The sequence below is a fragment of the Wyeomyia smithii genome, chromosome 2 (assembly GCF_029784165.1).
Source record: "Wyeomyia smithii strain HCP4-BCI-WySm-NY-G18 chromosome 2, ASM2978416v1, whole genome shotgun sequence".
NCBI lineage: Eukaryota > Metazoa > Arthropoda > Insecta > Diptera > Culicidae > Wyeomyia > Wyeomyia smithii.
Window position 1 is genome coordinate 66948296 of NC_073695.1, and position 22668 is coordinate 66970963.

The following is a 22668-nucleotide window of genomic DNA, read 5'->3' on the forward strand; positions in this document are numbered from 1 at the left end:
TGTTGATTATTGTGAAGTCATTTGATTGTGAAGTAGATAAGATTTTTCTGCCATTCGCACGTATTGTTACATTATGTTGTCTATGTATAAGCTAGCTAACTTAGTAGGTGATAAGAATGGTAGAAAAAGCTTTTGAAAAATGAGCCTTTTTAGATAATTGATCATTTGTTTTTTTTTAGATTAAAAAAATCACAGGAGGGTTGTGTGCAAAGCCACGATCGCAAGGATGAAGTGGAATACTTTTACAAGAAAACCCGGCTGCTTGCGTTTCAGTCATTTTTTAATTTGTTGTTCAATTCAATATCGGATAAGATACCGATCACATCTTGGCGTTATCACTGACAGTGCGAATAAAGTATTCCTTGTGATAAAATAAACAGTGAAAAGCTGATTTAACACTCAAAACTAGACGGCTCATGTGTTGTCGAAATGAGTCAACTTTTCATTGAATGCATTAAGTAGTGCCCGCTATCGCACAGAGACTGCATTTCACTAAAGTGCCTCACTGCATCAGCTGCTATCGATGCTAAGCCCGCTGCAACTGCTACGCTATCCGTAGCCATGCTAATGTTTCGACCGCTATACGCTGCTATTGGTATCCGCTGTCCCTGCATCAGCTGGCCCAGCTGCTATCGACGCTGAGATCCGCTGCAACTAGTGCACTATCTATTGCCATGCCACAGCTGTGGCCGCTATCCGCCTGGTATCCACTGCACTGCTACTGCTGCTGCTAAGGGAAGACTGCTGTTGTCGCTGTCTAGAACTATTATGAGCGGCTTCGACTGACACAGGCTCTTATATAGGGATGAGAAACCTATCGATAGTAGTAGGAAATCATCGATAACTATTGATAGCCATTTCAGTCGATAATTCCCATCCTTACTCTTATACAGACAAATAGCAAATTTAAAGTGACAAGGTCTATGATTCTTTCGACCGTGCTTGGGAAGCAATCATATTAACGACTAATCAGATCAGTCAAATTTCGCGCTTCAACAAGGATTGACCATTCTCAATAATATAGCTGCTTGTCATTATTTGGACTTGATAATTTTTGAATTTTGATTATGCGAAAAATTAATTTTTATGCTGATAATAAAGGCTTTTAAGATTTAAAATTAGTCGTGTTCCAAAAAAATAAACCGATAGCACAAAATGGCTTTTCTTGCCTATAGAATCATCTATGCAAAGATTCAGCCAAATCAAAAATGATAATTTGAAAAAAATGTTAAAACTAGCACATTTTTTGTGGAACTGCTCAGGACCGTCCTAGTGACCATCCACCAGTAAACTGATTGGTTTGAGTAGAAGTCGAATGAGTGCATTCCCGGTTAACTAGCTATAGCATTCGACCGTTTTAGGGAAAGCATGCATTAAACGACCAATCTGAGCTGAAAAACGACGTTCCAACAAGACTTGACAATTTTCACGAATAATCTATTGTTTTCTGCATTTGTGCGGGTGCATAGATAATTTTCTAATCCGATGCTATTAGAATGAAGGAATCGATCGGAAACTGAATGAAGGAAAACGATCGGCAGGGTTTTAATATTCGAAAGTGCAAAATTTCGTGACGCTCACGATGTTTTCGGTATTTCAATTTCTCCCTTGTATATGTGGCCGTGAGACGTAATTCTATGGCAAAAATCCTGTCACAATATTTACAAATCATTGCGAGATAAATGATTGATAAATGAAAATGACTTAGTCAGCCATATTGAAAAACAACAAACACAACTTGTTATTTTTCCATGTTTATCCATACAAAAGTATCAATTTCAATTTTTTTTTCCGGAAAATATGATAACAATTAAGTCGATTCCCGATGAAACTCAAAAGTGACCAAAGTATGGGACAGTTATGCGGCTACCGGCAGTAAATGGACCCAAAATTTTCTTCACACATTCGTTCTGGTGCACATTTTGATTGATAGTCAAACTACTAGGCTTAAACTATGATTTTGACAAGAAAAACGAAGTAATTTTCTGTTCATTACATTGGCCCACCTTCCACTACTTTCCTGGCGAATTATCGTTGAGGTGTGCAGGAGATAATACACAGTCAAAACCGGATAATTTTCGTTTTTAAAATGATTTAACATGAACTTCTTACCGAAGTGTTAGTACAGTTCAGTTAGAGCTGTACAATGGGCATGCGCAATGCTTCTCATTTCGACGCCATTTTGAATCAAGCTTAGAATGCATAAACAAAATGAAAAATACTGGCATAAAAAGGAGACAGAGAGCACAGTATGCGTATACAGTATGCGGCAGGAAAAATGCGAAAATGTTCGAACGTTAGTATTGGGTTAGTTTGTGTATCTAATGACCTATTTTGTTGTTTTAAGTGCTGCAACAGTGCATCAAAATCGGTTTATCACAAAAAAATGAAAACGTACGCCAAAGTGATAACGAGTTTACTGTTCGCCCAAAAGACGCCGAAAGAAATTGCCGACGCCATTGGATGTCATTTGGCCACAGTTTATCGCATCTAAAAGTCTCTACAGGATGGCCCCAAGCTGCGAAAACCGGGGAGTGGACGTTGTCGGTCTGCACATACCCAAGTCGTGATCGAATCAGTTTGTGCAAAGATCGCTTGCAATCCGGTACGTTCTAAAAAGAAACTTGCCAAGAATGCCAACATGAACATGTTTTTTATCTAAAAATGCATTTCAGTTGTTTCTATTTAGATTTTTCCTACCACCGCAGATAACCATGGCAAAGCATCAGACATTTTCTTTATATGATCACCATTTTCTTTGCACATATGTAACTTTTCTACCTTCGAAGAACGCTAATTTTGCTGCACTAAAAGTTGCAAATAATTCGGGCAATTTGTACTTAAGGGTGTCCCAAAAAAAATCGATGTTAAACAGGGCAAGTTGTCAACCCTAAGTAGAAAAAAATGTTATATGTTTAAAGTACTTTTGTAGAACATTTCGACCTTATCAAAAATAGTGATTTATGAAAAAATGACTTTTCTAAGTAAAAAAACACTTTTTTTCAGTTTTTGCAATTCTGTTGAATTCCCACATTTTTCTGCATTAATTTATATTTTTGTAGGGTCATTTTTGAACATTTTGCACGGTTTAGTTCAGCATCGCATTCAGCTGTTTGACTCAATAAACCTATCAAATATCGCTAAAAAGTGGTTTTTTTCCATAATTTTCAGACAACACATACATAATTTTTTTCAGTCTAGAACTGAAATTTTTTCTGCAAAGCAGAATTCATGACAAAAATTTGAATGAAGAATAGATTTTTGATATCTAATCGACAAGATATTGGCGTTTTTATATGTCATAGAAAACTAGAAAATAGAGCTGACTGCAATAGCAACGCAAAGTGTTGTCGTGGTAACCAAACAGAATTACGTAGTGAAATATCTGCTTTTAAAATTGGAACGCAGAATGGGGTGAAATTGATTTGATGGGGTATTGATCAAAAGATACTGATTTTCCAACTCTTCGTAATGTTTAGGTGTTCTTAAATTGAACTTTTACAAGAATCACACACCTGACGATGTCAACTCTTGAATCCCCGGGGTAATTTCTCATATTTTTAAGAAAACATTCTCTAATTTCGGTTCTGACGAAATCTCAATCAAATTTGATCGAACATGCTTCAAAATGCCAAAAATTTATTGAATTTATTTAAAGTAAATCCAAGATAGGGTAAATTACGTTCAACTTAGAGACCTGAGTAAAGTTTGATGAAAGCACCATACCATCAATATAATACTGATAATCTACCAGAAAATTACAGAAACCTGAGTTCCTAAGCTAATTTTTGCAAAGGTCTGTGATGTTAGTAAGTTTTCGGTAGAAATTTGCCATGTACATTAGCACATTTGCAATAGAATGCGTGGATTTTGCGGGTTATCAATTTCACTCCAGAATTCTCGAATTTGTTTTATAAAGTAAGCTTAAGAAATTGCATCCAGAACCACAGCGGTTTCTTAGGCACATACCAGTTATTCATTTTAAACTCGAAAACAAGCGACATGAATCGAGTTTTTTTTTGGAAAATATTGTAAAAAATGATTAAAATCTCCTCATTCTATCGTGAACAATGTGAAATCTGATTACTGTTCTCACGAGTATCTTTCTGATTAACTAAGAAAACGAAATATTAGTAAGAATAAAAATGAACCGAACAATAATAGAACTAATTCGGTTTTACTCTTCGTAACTTTTATAGTAGGAAAGTATAATAGAAAATAACAGTCTTCGCTTTGTGTGAACAAAACTTTCTTGATGCAAACAGTGAAGAGGGTGCAGTGCAGGGGGTTTAATTAGGGACAAACAATATCACAGATTCGATCATTGGTTGTTATACTGAAGATAAGACAAAATTAGGCGAGTTGTGTAGAGCTATGTCATACATTTCCAGCAGAAGCAATATTATGTTATAAACGAAATTGATCTGACATGGATTAAAATACAAATTAAAGACACTGGCTGCTGTAGCGCTCTGTCATGTGCCCTCAGGCTTGCTCAAACCGGTGCCGCTCGACCGGAGTCATCACCTATTGTGGTGTATGCGGGATGGTTTTTTTTATTGTGTTTGATTTGCACACTCGTCACGTGTAATGAGCTTAATTGCGCCACTGAAACAATTATTCCAAATCACAATTCTACACCTACTCATCCGCTACCAGTGAGAAAGAATTACGGTTGGCCATACCGGCCGGAAGCGGTACTTCACAGCGAACGACGCACGGTTCGTTGGTTGATGGCCTACGGCCAGGCGTATCCTCTCGCAGAGGATTCTCGCGCGGTGCGAAATACCCTGAAATATCGCACTTGAGAGCCTGCTGGTGCCAACATTCGCGACCTCCTATCTTAATGAGATTCTATAATTAATACTTTTAATTAGTAATGAAAAGTCTTATTTCCTTTTGCCAGAGCTTCATGTATTACGAGAGTTTTTGTGCCATACTTTTTTTTGTTTCGTTCTCGCACTCCTCTCATTTTGACAAGATCCTAGGCTAGTAGTCGACTTTGCTTTGCAAGCCATTGCGTTGTTGTTCTGTGCCAACAGTGCTAATTACCAACAGCAAAAGCTTTTCACCAGCGATTTTTTTTTGTCGCTGCTGTTTCGCGCAGTGTAATGTTGTGTCTGTGTTTGTGTGTGTTTTGTCACAGGAGCTCTACCCGGCTCTGACGGCTGCCGCTCCGTCGCCGGAAATTTAATTAAACGCTTTATATTTCTTGCTCTTTTCCATTCATAAATATTAATAAATACAACAAAACATGATTTCGTAGTTATTTTTTTGCGCCTTGCTCCGGTGTCCTTTTCCCTCTGGTGTTCCGGAGTTTTGCGTTTTTTCGCGGCTTTTGTCCAGAACCTTTGCGGTCTGACGCCTCCACAGACTGTCGGTCGACTCCTCGTGTTCCATGGGAATCTCATTCGCACCGCGAACGTAAGTAGTTTCTGTTCTGGCCGAGCAGCGATGTGCAATTTAATGCTACAGGGCTAATTAGAGGGTGCAACCGGACGATAATTAGTCGCTGCCAAGAATAATATTTCAAAGTCGCTGGAGCTGGGGTGGGTGGATTTACCGAAACTTGCCTACTGGAAGCAGACATTTTAAAGCAACATGCTGGAGCATAATCTAAAAAAAACAACGATTAACTTCCCAGGAAATCGAATCTACTCGCTAGATTATTCGAACAGCCACGAACCCCCATCTTGTGATTGCTTGCGGCGCTGGCCTCCGATTCGAAAATCAGTATAAATCACAAAATGGAGCGCATAGAAGACAGTATTGAATTTATGTCCGGTTTGCATGTCGGCCAACGATAATTCTTGGAAATCGTACGCCACACACCGACCGGACCGCAGAGCGTAAGAAGCAAGAAGTATACATTAAGGGGTTCGAGAAAAGTGTTTTTTCCGCCGATTCACGGGAGGCACAAAATGTAACGAAAGTGAACGTGTTTCGACGTTTGTTTCGCTCGAGAAGATCTTATCTTGTACCTTGCCAAGTTTTTCTTTCTTCTACAGCCGCTTTCGATTGTTTCAGTGCCCATTTTGGTTTGATAATGAAGAAATAAACATGAAAATTTAGTACACGAAGGGAAAATCTGTGCTTCCACGCAGGTATAAAAACGCGTGTTTGTTTCGTTTCCTTTTATTTGTATCATTTGTGGTGGTGATTTTGTGCTGTCTTGGTAATTGTTTTTACTGTTTTTGGCTCACCAGCTCAGAAGGTGAGTCGGTCCCGGAGCTGGGCTGGGCTTGAAGCTCCGGAAGGCCTTCAACAAGTTACAGGGAAACCCGGGCCAAACCCGGGGGGAAATGAGAATGGCAGAGGTGTGAAATGATCGGAAACCAGCAACAAATAAAATTAGACCTCGCCGCTTGATGAAAGTTTTGTGCTTTATTTTCCAAATGGTTGGATTTACTGCTTCGATAAATCAAGTTAAGTACAATCGATCTATTTCGTGGAAAACCGATTGGAAGCAAAACAGTTGACGCAATGGAACATGAGGACTGGCAAACTACTGATTTCAAAAAACGTTTACATGATATCAATATCATTTTACTTTGGAAGCGTTCTATTTAGTGTTTATTTTTATTTCATTTTAAAATCACAATCTAATATTTTCACTAAAAAATAATTGAAAACTATTGCTTACTACTACGAGTCGAACCAAACGTAAATTTTGCTAGAACAGAGAACACACAAAATACGATCTAGCTTTAAATTATTGTCATTCTTTTCTTTTTTTTTTATTGAAAATCAACCTTTTTTCATTTTTTGTTGAGAGTATTCTCACTCCACATATTATGAATTGATTTGGAATATATGAAAGCATGAATTTCATAACGTTGGATGGACTGAAGCAGGGGGATACGCTCTCTAACTTACTGTTCAACATCGCTCTTGAAGGTGCGGTACGAAGAGCAAACCTGTAAAGAAACGATACGATCATCACAAAATCTCACATACTTCTTGGTTTTGCGGACGGCATCGATATCATCGGCCCAACCGTGGAGGAGACCTTCGTACCAGCGAGATTGGGACTTTTCATTAACTCTGCCAAAACAAAGTACATGGTAGCTTGCAGGGAGCGTGGGAGTTCCCGTGGTATTGGTGCTGAGGTGGAGATAGACGGGGAACGATTCACGTGGTTGACGAACTCGTTTATCTTGGTACCGTAAACTAGGGTGACTTTGATCACTGTTCCTCTTTTTTGAAAATGTGGATATATGTCTGCATTGCTACTATTCATGCATTTCCTGCTATTTGAAGAGCGTTTTTCATGCTAAAATATTAAATATTAAAAAGTGTATTTTTGGCGATTTTTGTTGCGTACAAACAATCGGTTCAAGCAGATTCAAAACAACAAGTTGCAATGCGTACAATTTTTTTATTTTATTTTGTTCTCAGATTAGTTCTTAAGATGAACAAATATTATAACAATGCATTTCATTGTTATTTTTGCAAGTTTTTCCTCGAAGGCAATGCTGAGTCCCATTATTCTCCACAGCGTATTACAGATTTCTTCTTAACAAAAACCCAAGACGTGAGGTAACATGCAAATTTGGACAATTGCATAAGTCATATTCAACGTGGACTAGTTTTTGATGATTTTAGACCACCTTCCCTCTCAGTGGATAACCATTCATATATATACTAAAAATTTTTTATGAATCTTGAACATTCGCCAACATAAACTGTTCACGTAGAATTTGATTGGCCCCCAAATTGCTTCCCACGTTTATAAACTCGCTTAAGTCGTTTTAGGCTGTTTAATTCGGTGAAAATAGCAAAGTGTTACTCCAAATTCATCAAAATAATGAGTTGATCAAAGTTACCCCGAAATGATGATTGATCTAAATATTTTAAAGCATATTTAAAAACAGCAAAATTGTTGCTAAACTTTTGAAGTAGTGACTGAATCTTTTTCAATGCATGACAGTCAGGGTTGATATTTGTTGACACTCTTGAGTGAAAGTGAAAAAAAGCATCCATAAACGTTAGTTTTTACAATCCTTTCAGAGTTCTCCCTTCCCGCTTTTTGCATGGAAGTGAACTGTCAAAACACCTCATTATAGGGTAATATATCATGATCCAACCAATTTAGACTGTTTTCAAGGTACACTGCTTTCCATGTCACACTTTCACCATCAATATTACATGGAATCCTAAATAAAGTACATTTATCGGAAAAGTCTATCTGTCTAGTTTACAAAAATAACAATTTATAGCACATCCGACGTAAATTCATTTAATTATATCGTTTTTCCTGATCATAGATTTTGTACCATGATCGGACCAGGGTGAATCATGATGGAACCAAAAAATGTATCATAATCGGACCAGTGTACTTCTGAGACTTCAAGCGATTTTCCGCTTCGCGAGCTGAGCTTTACTTGCATGGTGTTTGATTTGGGCTTGATAAATTAGATTTTATCAATTTTGTTCGTGATTCTCAAAATATTTTAAATCATTTTTCATATTATTTCGAAAATGTTATGAATTATATTTGCTTTTTAAATACGGCATGTTTGCATATTCAATTTCTGGGTGTTTTTACGGTTGCCGTTTAGTTTTACCGATAGCTTACAATTTTGAGAAACGAGGTATGACAAATTTGTAGTCCCCAAATAGTACTACAAATTTGCCGAATATTGTAATGCTCTAAGTTTTACGCCTGAAGTGTGACAGCTCATACTCAGTGCGATATTCAGCCAATGTTATTTATTATGGGAATTACTTCTCGGTGAAATATATATTTCACTCCCACGCTCACTTCACTTTTTGAGACCTATTTCCGATTCCGTCTAAAGTTAGGTGACAAAAACTAGCTCCGTGACGTGCGATTGGCAGTGAAGTGAGAATGAGAATAAGACATGTGAAATGAGTTTCCCAGCACAAAAGTTTCGAAGCCTCAGAAAGTGGAGTTTTTCCGATTTTTTTATTCGAGATAACACCAGATCTCGACGTTTTATACATTTCTAAGACATTTGGCATACAACAAATTTCGATATCAAACAGTTCTTAAACTTCATCAGTCAAAAAAGTGACACTTTGGGCGCTTTGAGGCACCACTTCCCGAAGTTCGATTGAGCTGAAATTTTGTATGAGAACATTTTTCGAGAAGACGAAGCTTTTAAGCCGAACCGCTAAACTTAATTCAAAGATCAATTTTTTCTCTTACGTTTCATTAGCCGCAAAAATTTGTTGGTCTCAAAGAAAGTTTCGTTACTGAAAAATAAATTTGCTATATATTATCATTAGATCTCAAATCAATTGGTTTTTAAACCTTCCTCATCTTCTTGAAATCACTTCGTTCAAAATGCTCGTGAAAAAAATCAACGCAAAACGTCACTATTCCCATTTTCATTTCAGTGATATGAAACTTTTAATAACCCAGATTTCACAGCAGTTGTCACTTTGCGACGTTTTGTTAACCTACGTGAGTCCCGTAATAGGATTGTGTTCACTTCACTCTGATTTCACCGTAAACTCTCCCGTAATAAGCACCAATGCTCGCGGTGAATAGCATAATGTATATTATATAAATTTCACTTTAAATTTAAAACGTTTATTAACATTTTACTAACTCGAACCAAACTTTCTCACTAAATTATTAGAATTGTGTATGTTGCTGACATGTATGTATTTATTAAAAAATAATTGGTGTCCATTCTGTTAAAGCACTCAGAAGCTTTACTTTGTTTCATTTTTCCTCTTATTTTATACCAACCGTTCTCTTAAAAACGTTATATTTTCCTAACATTTCAACTGCTTGTTAAAATATCCCGCGAAGGCGCTACTAACTATGTTTATTTGAATTAGATGAGATTGGCTAACTCTTCACGAAAGCACTTTCTGTTATTTTTTCAAACTGATTTGTTAGTCACTATCGTATCTATTTGATAAAGTTGTTTAAAAGAATAAAAGCTATTATTTCATACTGCTTAAAAATTCAATCACAGTTTAAGGTTAATTGAAGGAAGTTATCGGTGCTATGTCATAAATCTTTTCGTAGAAACCTTAGTCATATTCGTCATTGTACTAAGGTCGCTTTTTGCGCGTTTTTTTTTACGCGGGTTTTTTACGCGGCTTTTTTTACGCGGATTCTGGAATTTACGCGGTTTTTTTTACGCGGATTCCGGAATTTACGCGGTATTTTTTTTTGCCCGGATTCCGGTTTCCCTTCACTCGGAATGCAAAATTAAAGGTGTTTTTTACGCGGATTCCGGAATTTACGCGTTTTTTACGCGGAATCCGGAATTTACGCGTTTTTTTACGCGGATTCCGGAATTTACGCGTTTTTTTACGCGGTTTTTTACGCGGCACGTATCCTTCGCGTAAAAAGCGATTTTAGTGTATTTGATATCTCCGAGCGTTTTTATAAAGCTGGGACAGATGCCTCGATGAAAGCTATGACAACCAATCATTCACAAATATAAACTTTCCTATATTTTAATATATGATTCTCTCGTAACTTTGGTCGAAACTTTGTGGCAAAAAGTGTTTCTTAAATTAGGTTGACACTGAGTAATATTTTCCCTGCTTAAAGTATAATGGGCTGTTTGTAGTGAGAGCTTTCCACGAGCGGTAATGGCGGATAGATTTGGCATTTCATGTAGGTTGTCAAAGTGCTAGTTCATTGGATATTCCCATTGAGCTGAAATTAGTTAGATGGATTTGACACATAATGGAGGCTGTCATACTACTGGTTCAATGGATTTTTCCATTGAACTAGTATTGTTATATGTCAAATCCATCCAAAAAAATATTAGTTCAATGGAAATATCCAATGAACTATAGTTTGACAACCTACATTAAACGTCAAATCCATCCGCCATTACCGCTCGTGGAAAACTGTATTAAACGTGAAATCCTTCATTGGGTATATCAAGCATAAGCAAAGTGAAACGGTGATGTCTCAGAAGTAGGCTGGTCCGACCATAGTTCAATGCTGGTCCGATCATGATACAAAACAGGCCTTAGCGTTTCAGCAATAATTCCAACTTTAAAGCAAATATTTCATATAAAAAGTGTTCCTACATTGAGATGTTGCAGAAACATATTACTGGAAAATATACTGCAATATTTGAATATTTGATTCTTAAATCACTGCTTGAAAACAAGCCTTGATAACAATTATAAGGGCAATTTGTGCTCGAAAACAGTTCAATTTTTAAAACAATTTGAATAGTAGTAATACTCAAGCAATCTGGATGAAAACTTCTGAACATCATCAGAAGAAGTTATTTGATGATGCTGCTACATTATAACACATTTTTTTGTTCAAAAGTTAAGAAATCTCGCATATGAAAAAATGGTCCGGTCATGATACAACACCCGATTTCATGCGATGGAAGCAAGACAACAAAACCAGTTCATCAGTTAACGAAGATTGTCAAGGCATCGGTCAGTGTCAGTGAAAAAGTGTTTCGGTGAGGTTCATTTTGGTTTAGTGGACTGTTTGTTTTTCTTTTTCGCTTTGAAGTGAAGATCATTTGGTTGGATTTGTCGTCAAATTTTATTCCGTAACCGTGAACGATGCGCGCGATCTATTTCATTTGAGTATAACAGCACGTTACTAGGACGAAAATCTAGTGTATCTGAAAGAATGCTGCGATCATTGGAAGTGAAAATTGAAAATGATTGGCTGTAATTTTGGAAGAATTTTGCTAGGGGAAACGACTTTTATCAGCACTGATGCCAGTACTTATTTTTAAAATATCAAACAATATTGTTTTCAGAATATTTTGAAAATATTTAAGAAACAATCAAAAAAGTGATCAAAGTCACTCCAGTTTACGGTACGCTTGATATGAGTCGTGAAGTGAAATGACGAGGTGCAGCTGCAAACAGGGCCTTCTACGGACTACGTAACCAGCTGAGGTCCTGCAATTTGCAAACTCGCACAAAACTAGCGCTGTAGAGGAGTTTAGAGGAGTTCTGCGATCGACACTTGGCGGTAAACTGGAAGATGGAGTGTGGCGCAGACGCATGAACCACGAGTTGTACCAGGTATACAAACATGCTGATATAGTGAAGGTAATACAGCGGGGCAGGCTTCAGTGGGCTGGACATGTAGCCAGGATGCCTGGCGAGAGAGTCGCCAACACTATCTTCAGTAGAAAACCAGGAAGAGGCCGTCGACTCCGTGGTAGGCCTCGCACGCGGTGGATGTGCGCGGTGCAGGTGATGCACGATCTGCTGGTGTACGAGGAGACTGGAGAACGGGTGCCCAGGACAGAAGAAGCTGGACATCTCTAATCCGTTCGGCCCTAGACCGGTGAACGAACCGTTAGCTAAAAAAGTAAAGTAAAAGCAACGTAAAAGCTTGACTTTAACCATCTGTGATGACTTTTCTCACTAAATTAGACTTCAAATTATCACTTTGAGAATATCCAGAAAATGTCTGTAGGTGGACAATGTGGTCATAGGCCCTTGATTTGACTTAAGCTCTTCAGGAGCTCCTTTATACCTAGCCAGTTGAAGTGTCGTATGATTGGATTAGTTTAAACTCAAAACTGATCATTTCTACTGGGGTATTCGTAACATATTTGGAATCAAGTGAAATCAAGTTTTGAATCAAGTGAAAATTCCTGCATCTTCTAATCGAATTTAACCACCTTACAAAAAAGTTGTTGCTTTGCGCTAAAGTTCTAATCTAAAAACGGAACAGGGAAAAATGTCCAATTTCAAATGCTTGAGAGTTAGTTTTCAGGGGGTTTACTTCGTTCTTGCAGTAATCGATTAAAAATCATCTATGCGTCCGCCTAAATGTAAAAAAATATAATTTGATTATTAGAAATATTGAAAGCCTTGTTGAAACGCACATTTCGGTCGCTTAATATTTACTTTCCCTACTACAGTCAATAGAATATTATACCCACTCTTTGGGTTATAGAAGAACCTGCTTCTGCCTTAACCAATCATTTTTCTAATGGATAGTGGGAAGGGCAATAGTAACGGCTGCGACAGCGAGTACCAACTGCGGTAGCGGCAACAGAAGACTTGTCGCGTCTGCTTTCGGCTCAATCAAATCATTATTGTGCAATTCCACAAAATACAGGCAATCAATTAAATCGACCATTTTTGATTCGATTGAAATTTCTCATAGACGTTTCTATGGGCAGAAGATGCCGTTTTGGCTACTACTTTAATTTTTTGAAACACAACTTATTTCGAGAAGCTATGCTTGGAAGGTATGGATGATTATAAATATTTTCAGAGCAACAAAGTTGTAGATAATAATTATGTCTCTCCGAAAAAATATACACTCCGGAATTTTTCTTTTTTTTTCTTTTTTGACAAAAGTTGAAAGAAAAATTAAAAATAAATTATCTAAGAAAGCTTGTTTATCAAAAATCTGATTTTTTTTTCCATGAAAACTGCAAAAGATTCTAATAAATTTTTTGAACGTCTTAGTAGAATGGAATTGAATATTGAGAATAGGTTATGTTTCCATTTAATTACACTACAAAAAATCGAATACCCTTTAATCGAATACCGTCCGCAGATACGTATTTCGGTTGCTACATGCAGCCATCATCAGTGCTAGGACTGTCCACATGTGCATGTAGCTACCGAAATACGTATCTGCGGACGGTATTCGATTAAGGGGTTATATACCTTTTTGGTCGAGAAAAATGAGAGAAGTTTGAATTTATTTTTAAGTGCATAGCACCATTTCCATTGCATCAAAGTGGTATTTTTCTGATAGTACAGTTTATCAACAACAACAAAATACGTTTGATTTTGAGACATACCAATTATTACTGGAGTAATAGCCGTTTCCCCGAAACGCTATTTTTTGCAGAGGCTTGCGGTGATCCTGTTAGAGACTCAGCGGGTCAACCGAAATCAAATAACTCATATTATTTCATTAGTTTAGAAGTGTGCCGGGTCCTTGAACGATCGCTTTTATGAGTATTTTGTTTTCATTGCAAACGGGAACGTTTTTCTCAAAAAATGCACGTTTTGAGCGCTAAAAATTGCATTAAAATTTTTTTTGCGGCAAAATGCGACTGTATGTTTCAAAAAGCGATCGTTCAAAGACCGGCGAATTTAACAACGAAATTCAAAAAAAAAAGATGAAGGAAATCGGTTCAGTAGTTTTCCCGCAATCAGGATCACGGCAAAGTCATTTTTCGGAAAACACTATTCCGAGATAATCGCGTGTAAAGTTTCAAGTTTAGCTTATGCGGCCGTGGCGAGGCGCGCTGCAAATCGCTCTAACTTTCTTCCTATTGCCAAGATCTATATGAAAATTTGTAAAAATGTTCTAAAGATGTTGTGTTTGAAGATAATGCAATAAATTTTTTTTCGGTTTTTTGAAAACTAAAAAGGTATATAACCCCTTAAATGGAATTCGATTCTTTGTTGCAAAAGATTATCTAGACACTGCGAGGGGTCAAGAGAAAGAAGTTATGATTTTTTGGAAAAAAAAGTTTTTACTATCTTTTTTTACTGGCGATTTTTTTTGAGAACAAAATTATTTTCTACAACTTTGTCCGTTAGCAAATGACAACTAGATTTGATATTCTTGTTTACCACAAATTTCATTTTTTGCAAAAAAAATCACATCGTGCGACAGCATAGCAAAAATATTTACCTAAAGAAAAATATTGTATGCAAATATTTACTTCGTCTAATGCCTGAATAAGAAATTACAAATTTTTAGAAGGTGTTGTATAAAGACTGGAACGCGCAAAAATTGGTCAACAAAAAAATCGTTTCTTTTAGTCAAAATTCATAATACAAAAATCTTTTTATTTTTCTTTTGGTAGTTAAACTCATATATTTAAAGGAAAAAATGTTCGTTTATTATTTTGGTTTGCCGAATCCAAACTGCCGTGCCTTACGCTTAATCTATTTCATTAAATTTTGTGCAGTGGTCTTATCGACCATATTCGTCGCCGAACGCAAGCTAGATATATTCTGCTGCTCGTTTTCGATGGATTTATTAGTGTTTTTTATATACCGTTTGACCAAGTCTCAATACTGTTTGATATGGCGGAGTTCTGGGCTATTAGGAGGATTGTGGTTTTTGGGTACCACAACCACGTTGTTCGTATCATACCACTCGATCGCCTTTTTCCCATAGTAGTAGGTTGCCAAGTCCGACCAGAACAGCACAGGTTTGTTATGTTGCTCTAGGGATGGTAGCAGCCGGTTTTCCAGGCACTCCTGGACATAGATCTCTTGTTTGATGGTTTCGTAGTGATGGAAATGCCTCTTTTTAGACCACACGTGTATATGGCCAGTCAGACGAGGTATTTTTTCGAGAACTTCGATAGTTTGATGGTTTTGAAAATTTAGACCACCTTCCCTTTATCTGGTATGGTATAGAATTCCTGTCCTTGGCTGCTTGAAATTAACCTTCACATAAATTTCGTCACCCACAGTCGAACTTTGTAAGCAGATTACAGTTTTTCGGACCACCGCTTTGCCGAACTGTTTTGTTCAAAATCTGGGTTCGTCACCTTCCACGTCTTAACCGTCGACAACCCGGCTCGTTTCTTGACCCGCTGTACATTATTATGGGAGACAATGAGCTTGCCAGTGACGTATCTGATGGAGAGGTTAGGATTCCGCTTATATTTCGCTGCCATCTTCTTTATCGTCGCTGCCACATCCGAATTACAATTGCCGCCGCTTCGAGGCTTCCTGGCGGTCGACAGACGCTCCTAGAACACTTTTAAAACATATGTAACGGTCGATTTGGCCACATCCAGCAATTCTTCCAAGTTGGCATGCGAGAACGTCGGATTCTCTTGCTGCGCGAGCAAAATTTTGACACGCTGTTTCTCTTGCTTGGACGCCATTTTGAAAACTGGAGAGCAACCGGTGAAAACTCATTTGGGAACCGTTGTATATACACTCAACTTCCAAATGCAACATTTCAAGGTTTTTTAAATACTTTTTTAACCGAAATACACCAATTTGAAGTCGACCAATTTTTGCACGTTCCAGTCTTTACAATACGAAGTCTCAATAGAACTACTTTTTAAAACTTTTGACTGTTAAAGATTTACAAACCGGTAAAAGTCGAATGAAACCATGTCTGAAAGAAATGTTTTTTGTAAAAGCAATTTCAACCATCAATACATGTAGGTAAACTATATTCTGGTTTTTGTAGACTTATGCATCAGTTTCTTCACCAAGGATAATCCATCCAATTTAATCGATTGTAATATAACAGACAGCGTAAATTATCTGGCCCTTTAATGAAACTTTTTGTATGTACCAAAATACTGAGGCCAATACTGCTTCTCGAATCTTAATATCTCCGATTTTTTTTATGAATGTTTGTCAGCGTACTCCAATTTTAAAAGAATTGTTCTGTACAAATTAAGTTATACAACTGTTCAACTTGTGTCCGATCGTATTATTCCAATTAGCACGCCAAATTTCGTACACTAATTATCGGGTAAATACAACACTAACGGGCGCTAATCGCCCGAATAAAATTTCACCTTACCCATTCACTCGAAGCCGATGGTGCGGGGGGTAAAAGGACAGGAAAAATTTACGACCACTATCGGGGCCTCTTAATGTATGCGAGTTGGTACATTACGATTACATGGAACCAGGTGTAAAATTTGCATTAGCACACGGAAACCAGGAAACGAATCATCAAATATACAACCGTCAGCCGACACCGCTGTGCCCCTCCATTCATCGCCTACTGGTTGATTTGAAGGTACATTCCAACTTTTAATATTTTCATTTTGATCTGTCCTTTCTATAGGGCCTACATTGATATTAGGTTCTTAACTGACAGGTGAACAAAAAAACCGCTTGAATGTGTGCATAATAAGGATATTTTAGCATTCCATTTGTATCAGTTTATTTTAAAACTCGAAATACGTTATTTCACTCTTGTATCTCAGTCATTCCCTGCAATCCACTACAGATGCTCATGAATATTGCATTATACCTTCTGGTGTTTAGAGTAATCTGCCCCTCTGCTGGCCCAAGGCAGGATATTCATGGCCAAATCGGGAACCAATTCAGCAAGTCTGCTGTTGTTTGCCTTTCCATTTGGCAGTGTAAATACTACACCGTTTGCTCGACGGTAACGGAGGCGGCAAAAAGGTACACCTAGCAAACATAACCTAGAACCTTGCACGCACAGACGCTGACCGACGACGATGTGTTCGTTTATTACAGAACGCTACCAACAGAGGAGAACGGGGCAAAGGCACAAAGTGGAAAGTACTCTCTATTTGGGGTCAACGCGTTAGACAGCAGCGGAACGATTATCAGTTGGTACGTGGCAGACAAAACCATGTGGCAGGGGTTAAATGCCGCTAGGGGACGACAAGGTGTTTACCGAAGGAGGGTGTTAAAAAATCTCGATCAAATAATTTAAGGTTTATTGGGTTGACTGTTGCCTTAGGGTGGATCGGTACGAACCGCCGGACAAACCAGGAGCGACAAGAACAACAGCAACAAAAAATCGGCCAAGGGTTCAGGGCTGCAACTGCGGCCGTGCATTTAGCCGTTCATGATTCATAGTTGATTTCGTTCAATTGTTTTAAATACATATTAATAAGCTGATTGTTATTTTTATCGGGGGAAAGCTTGTGAAAATAAGCGTGACGACGGTCCGCCACGTGGCACTGTCAATCAGTGTGTGTGTATTAAATTGCATGAAAGTTAATGGATATTCACATGCGACAATCTGCAACGCTTTTTGACGTCGTGACTCAAGTAATTTTGGAGTCTTAACTTGCGTCTGTTTCTATTTTACTCGAATGACTTTTCAACTTTACAGTGTTTACTATCACCCGAGGACATCTGTAAACCTCGGGGTCATAGAAGCGACATCGATTTTTGATTTAAAAAAATTATTCAGCAACATTGAGGAGTGATTTGTTTTCCCATTGGCTTTTCCCGAAAGGGTATTCAAAATTTGCTAAATGACAAACGAATCTGATTCGATCAGCATGAAAATATATAAAATCTTCATATATAACGCATAATGTTTTTAATAAGAAATCGCAAGAAGAAAAGCAAATTTGTTTATTTTTTTAACCTTGAAGTGAAACTTTTGAAAGATTTGGGGAAGATTTATATTACTAATTTAATGCTCTTTCAAAATTTACGAAAACACAAAAATTGATCAGAATATATACACGAGGTTCAGGAACGGCCCTTTACCGTTAGAGCAATGTCATTTTATTCTTGTCTTCGCCTGACATAAGTATTATCCGCAGTAGGCATTATTATCCCCATGTTATCCACCCAAGCTCTCTTTAAGCCCGATTACCCATTGTTATCAATGCTCCACCCCATGGATGATGGATTCTCCAGCAAGAGGAGAGGGCGGGATGCAGTTTTTTTGCCATTTCTTTGATCACAAACGGTTCCGCACAACTGAACCTTAATGATGAATCATAATCCGCTCGCCCTCGATTCTCGTGCTTTCGGCTCGCACCCTCTGCGCAGATCCATGCTAAACAAGATTGCTTCTAAATGGCCCAAAAAACCACTCACGCTAAACCAGGGGAAAAGGAGCAAGATGATGATGTTGGTGATGGGTTGGGATAGCGTGAAAAAACCAGCCGGCCTAGGAACATTCCACATGTTCGATATGGCAACCCATCGAGGGTGTTATTATTGATGATGTTATGATAATTAGCCCATTGTGTATTGTCGTGCTATTACTGTCGCTATTAATTTTTGCCTCCTGTACGAGCTGAAGCCAGAGGGAAGGACACAGCCCGCGTTGCCGTAAATACCAAGTTTAGCTGCTTGTTGAGCGGAGAGATTTATGGTTGTCAACCACTTGTTCCTGTGCTAAATCCTTGAAGTTGGTACACTAATTTGTTGCTTGTGTTGTGTCTATTTTCGGTTTTTCTCTGCAGGTTCAGGTCAAATCCAACTGTGGCAATTTCTGCTGGAACTGTTGAGCGACTCAACCAATGCCGCCTGCATTACGTGGGAAGGAACCAACGGAGAGTTCAAGCTAACCGATCCGGATGAGGTGGCGAGGCGCTGGGGCGAACGGAAGTCCAAACCCAACATGAACTACGACAAGCTGAGCCGGGCGTTGAGGTAAGTCAGCATGGATGGATTTCTTATACTAAACAGATTCATTGCAACTGTATCGTTGACTAGCTGCAGATATTGACTATAGGGTTTCAATCCATGCTTTTATTCTATTGACTACTGAAGTGTTGGAGTGTTGAAACAACAATCACTTATAAACTTTTTATTTCACTCCCGACATCGTTTCATTCTACTGAACTTAATCTAAACTTTACCTCACTTTGCTCATAAACGTACTAATTTTTGACTTTAGTTTACTATTTTCTATTCTACTCTACTTCATTCACACTTTACTCTACTTTAAGTTTACATTATGTCAACTTTGCTTTGCTCAAACTTTATTTTAGTCTAATTGTATTATTCTTAGCTTCATTCTCCCCAAACTTTACTCTATTTCAAATATATTCAACTCCAAGTTTACTCCAACTTAAGGAAACTCTATTTTTCAACATAATTCCTACTTTACTACAGCGTTACTCTGCTCTACTTCACCGCAATGCAACTTTACGCCATGCCAACTTTACTCTACTTTAAACTTATATTAATCTATTCCAATCACTTAAATTTTTCTTCAAAATTATTAGTCCCTATTCTTCGCTACTGTGATTTATTTATTTATTTATTTAGCCGTTCTCCAGTCTCCCTGTACACCAGCAGATCGTGCATCTTCTTCCACCGCGCACATCCACCGCGTGCGAGGCCTACCACGGAGTCGACGGCCTCTTCCTGGTTCTCTACTGAAGATAGTTTTGGCGGCTCTCTCGTCAGGCATCCTGGCTACATGTCCAGCCCACTGAAGCCTGCCCCGCTGTATTACCTTCACTATATCAGCATGTTTGTATACCTGGTACAACTCGGGATTCATGCGTCTGCGCCACACTCCATCTTCCAGTTTACCGCCAAGTATCGATCGCAGACCTTTACGCTCAAAAACTCCGAGCACTCGTCGATCAGCTTCCTTCAGCGTCCATGCTTCATGTCCGTAAAGGGCCACCGGGAGTATCAGCGTTCTATACAGCGCTAGTTTTGTGCGAGTTTGCAAACTACGGGACCTTAGCTGGTTACGCAGTCCGTAGAAAGCCCTGTTCGCAGCTGCAACTCTTCGTTTCACTTCACGGCTCATATCGTTGTCACATGTCACAAGCGTACCAAGATAAACGAATTCGTCAACCACTTCAAATCGTTCCCCATCCTTCTCCACCTCAGCACCAACACTACGTGGGCTCCCACGCTCTCTGCCAGCTACCATGTACTTCGTTTTGGCAGAGTTAATGACAAGCCCCAATCTCGCTGCTTCCCTCTTAAAAGGTACGAAGGCCTCCTCCACGGCCTTACGGTTGATACCGATGATATCGATGTCGTCCGCAAAACCAAGAAGCATGTGAGATTTCGTGATGATCGTACCGTGTCTTTCGACGTTTGCTCTTCGTACTGCACCCTCAAGAGCGATGTTAAACAGTAGGTTGTAGAGCGCATCCCCCTGCTTCAGTCCATCCAACGTTACGAACGTGGCTGATGTCTCGCCAGCTATCCGCACGCACGGTTTTAATCCCTTCAGTGTCATACGACTCAGCTTTATTAGTTTCGTAGGGAAACCTTGTTCCAGCATGATCTGCCACAGCTCGTTTCTTTTCACTGAGTCGTATGCCGCCCTGAAGTCCACAAACAGATGGTGAGTCGGTAAGTTGTACTCCCGGAACTTATCGAGGATCTGTCGCAGGGTGAAGATTTGATCCGTCGTGGAACGCCTCTGTCGAAAACCAGCCTGGTATTCGCCAACAAAGGATTCCGTTAACGGTCTCAATCTGAAGAACAGGATACGGGAGAGTACTTTATATGCGGAGCTGAGCAACGTTATCCCTCGATAGTTACCACAATCCAATCGATGGCCCTTCTTAAAGATAGGGCATATGAGGACTTCCAACCAGTCGTTCGGCATTTGTTCATCCACCCAGATCCTTAGTATTATCTGATGGATCGCATAATACAGCTCGCTTTCCGCTTTTAGAAGTTCGGCCGGGATACTGTCCTTTCCAGCGGCCTTACCGTTTTTCAGCCTTTTTCACCTCCTCCTGTGTTGGTGGCTCCACAGCTTGTTCGTCACTCATAATCGTCATCCTGTTCCTGCTCTGTTCTTCCAGCTCCTCACCGTTCAATAGCGCCTGAAAATGCTCCTTTCACCTGGCTGCAACCGTCGGTTTATCAGTAAGCAGGTTGCCGTCCTCGTCATTACACATGACCGGCACAGGAAAATTCCTGCTTCTGACTCTGTTAACAGTTCTATAGAATCTCCGCACGCCGTTTTGAGCATAGCTGTCCTCTGCGCTGGCGAGCACCTGCTCCTCGTACTCGCGCTTCTTCCGACGGTGGGTTCTATTTTCGGCAGCTCTTGCCACCCTGTACCTCTCTCTGTTCTGACGCGTAGCCGCAGTGAGCATGTGGCTCCTGGCACGGTTCTTCTCATCTGTCGCTCTCTGGCACTCGGCATCGAACCTGCCATTAGGTTGTCTTCCACGCGTCGTACTTACCACCTCTCTCGCAGTCGTTTCGATGGCGCCGTGGATATTGCTCCACAGTCCATTTATGTCTTCCACTCCTTCCTCCTGCTGTTCTGCGATCCGTTGATCCAGCTCTCTGGCGTATTCTGCTGCCACGCCATCAGCTTTCAACCGCTGAATGTTGAAACGCGTCGTCCTCTCTGTGCGAGATTTCAGCACGTTCGACAACCGTGCGCGGATCTTACAAACGACGAGATAATGGTCAGAGCCAATGTTTGGTCCCCGAAAAGACCTAACATCAGTAACATACGAAAAGTGCCGACCGTCAATCAGTACGTGATCGATCTGGGAGCAGGCTTCTCCATTTGGATGCCTCCAGGTGTGTTTCCGAATATTTAAACGTGGAAAATAGGAGCTACATATGGCCATTCCTCTGGCCGCGGCAAAGTTTATCAGCCTCAGGCCGTTTTCATTGGTTGACGAGAGGAGGCTATGCCTTCCAATGACTGGACGGAAGAATTCCTCCCTCCCAACCTGTGCGTTAGCGTCTCCGATGACGACTTTTACGTCGTGTTTTGGGCACTCGTCATAGATTCGCTCAAGCTTGTCATAGAACTCATCTTTGCTTTTTTTTTATTTTTTTTTTTAAAGAAACTTGACGTTAATACGCAGCTTTTAAAAAAAGTCCAGGATGGAGAAATTGAAACTATTTTTTTTATGGTAGATTGATTTTTTTATAAAAATTCTAATTCTAACATTTTTCGAAATATTTGTATTCTGATGTTTTTAAAAGATGCAGATAGTCATTTTGAATCAAAAAGCTTTTGGTAGTACACATCCTAAAGGCATCGGTTTTCGAGTTATTTCAAATTTAAGCTCGAAAAATTATTAATATTTAGGAAAATACACGTTTTTCTTAATTTGTCCATGGTTCTCCAGCAAAAACCATACGTTCATTGGAATGCTTGATCGTATATTTTTGATCAAAAATTTCAACTTAACACAAACTCTACTCCACGCTAAGTATACTCTATTCCGTCTATATTCAGCTCTATTTGACTCCAATTTCAATCTATTCCAACTCTTATATATTTTAACTCAACTCTGCTCCAGTTCTTCTTTCAAATTT

General features: G+C 39.0%; 1 protein-coding gene across 1 annotated transcript in view; it reads left to right on the forward strand.

Moving 5' to 3' along the window:
- The window catches only part of LOC129722287 (DNA-binding protein D-ETS-3), a 198722-nt gene that overhangs the window by 149517 nt on the left and 26537 nt on the right, over positions 1-22668 (forward strand). Inside the window, exon 7 of the mRNA XM_055675614.1 lies at positions 18858-19047. Coding sequence (XP_055531589.1) covers positions 18858-19047 — 190 coding nt within the window. The remainder of the gene's footprint in view (positions 1-18857; positions 19048-22668) is intronic.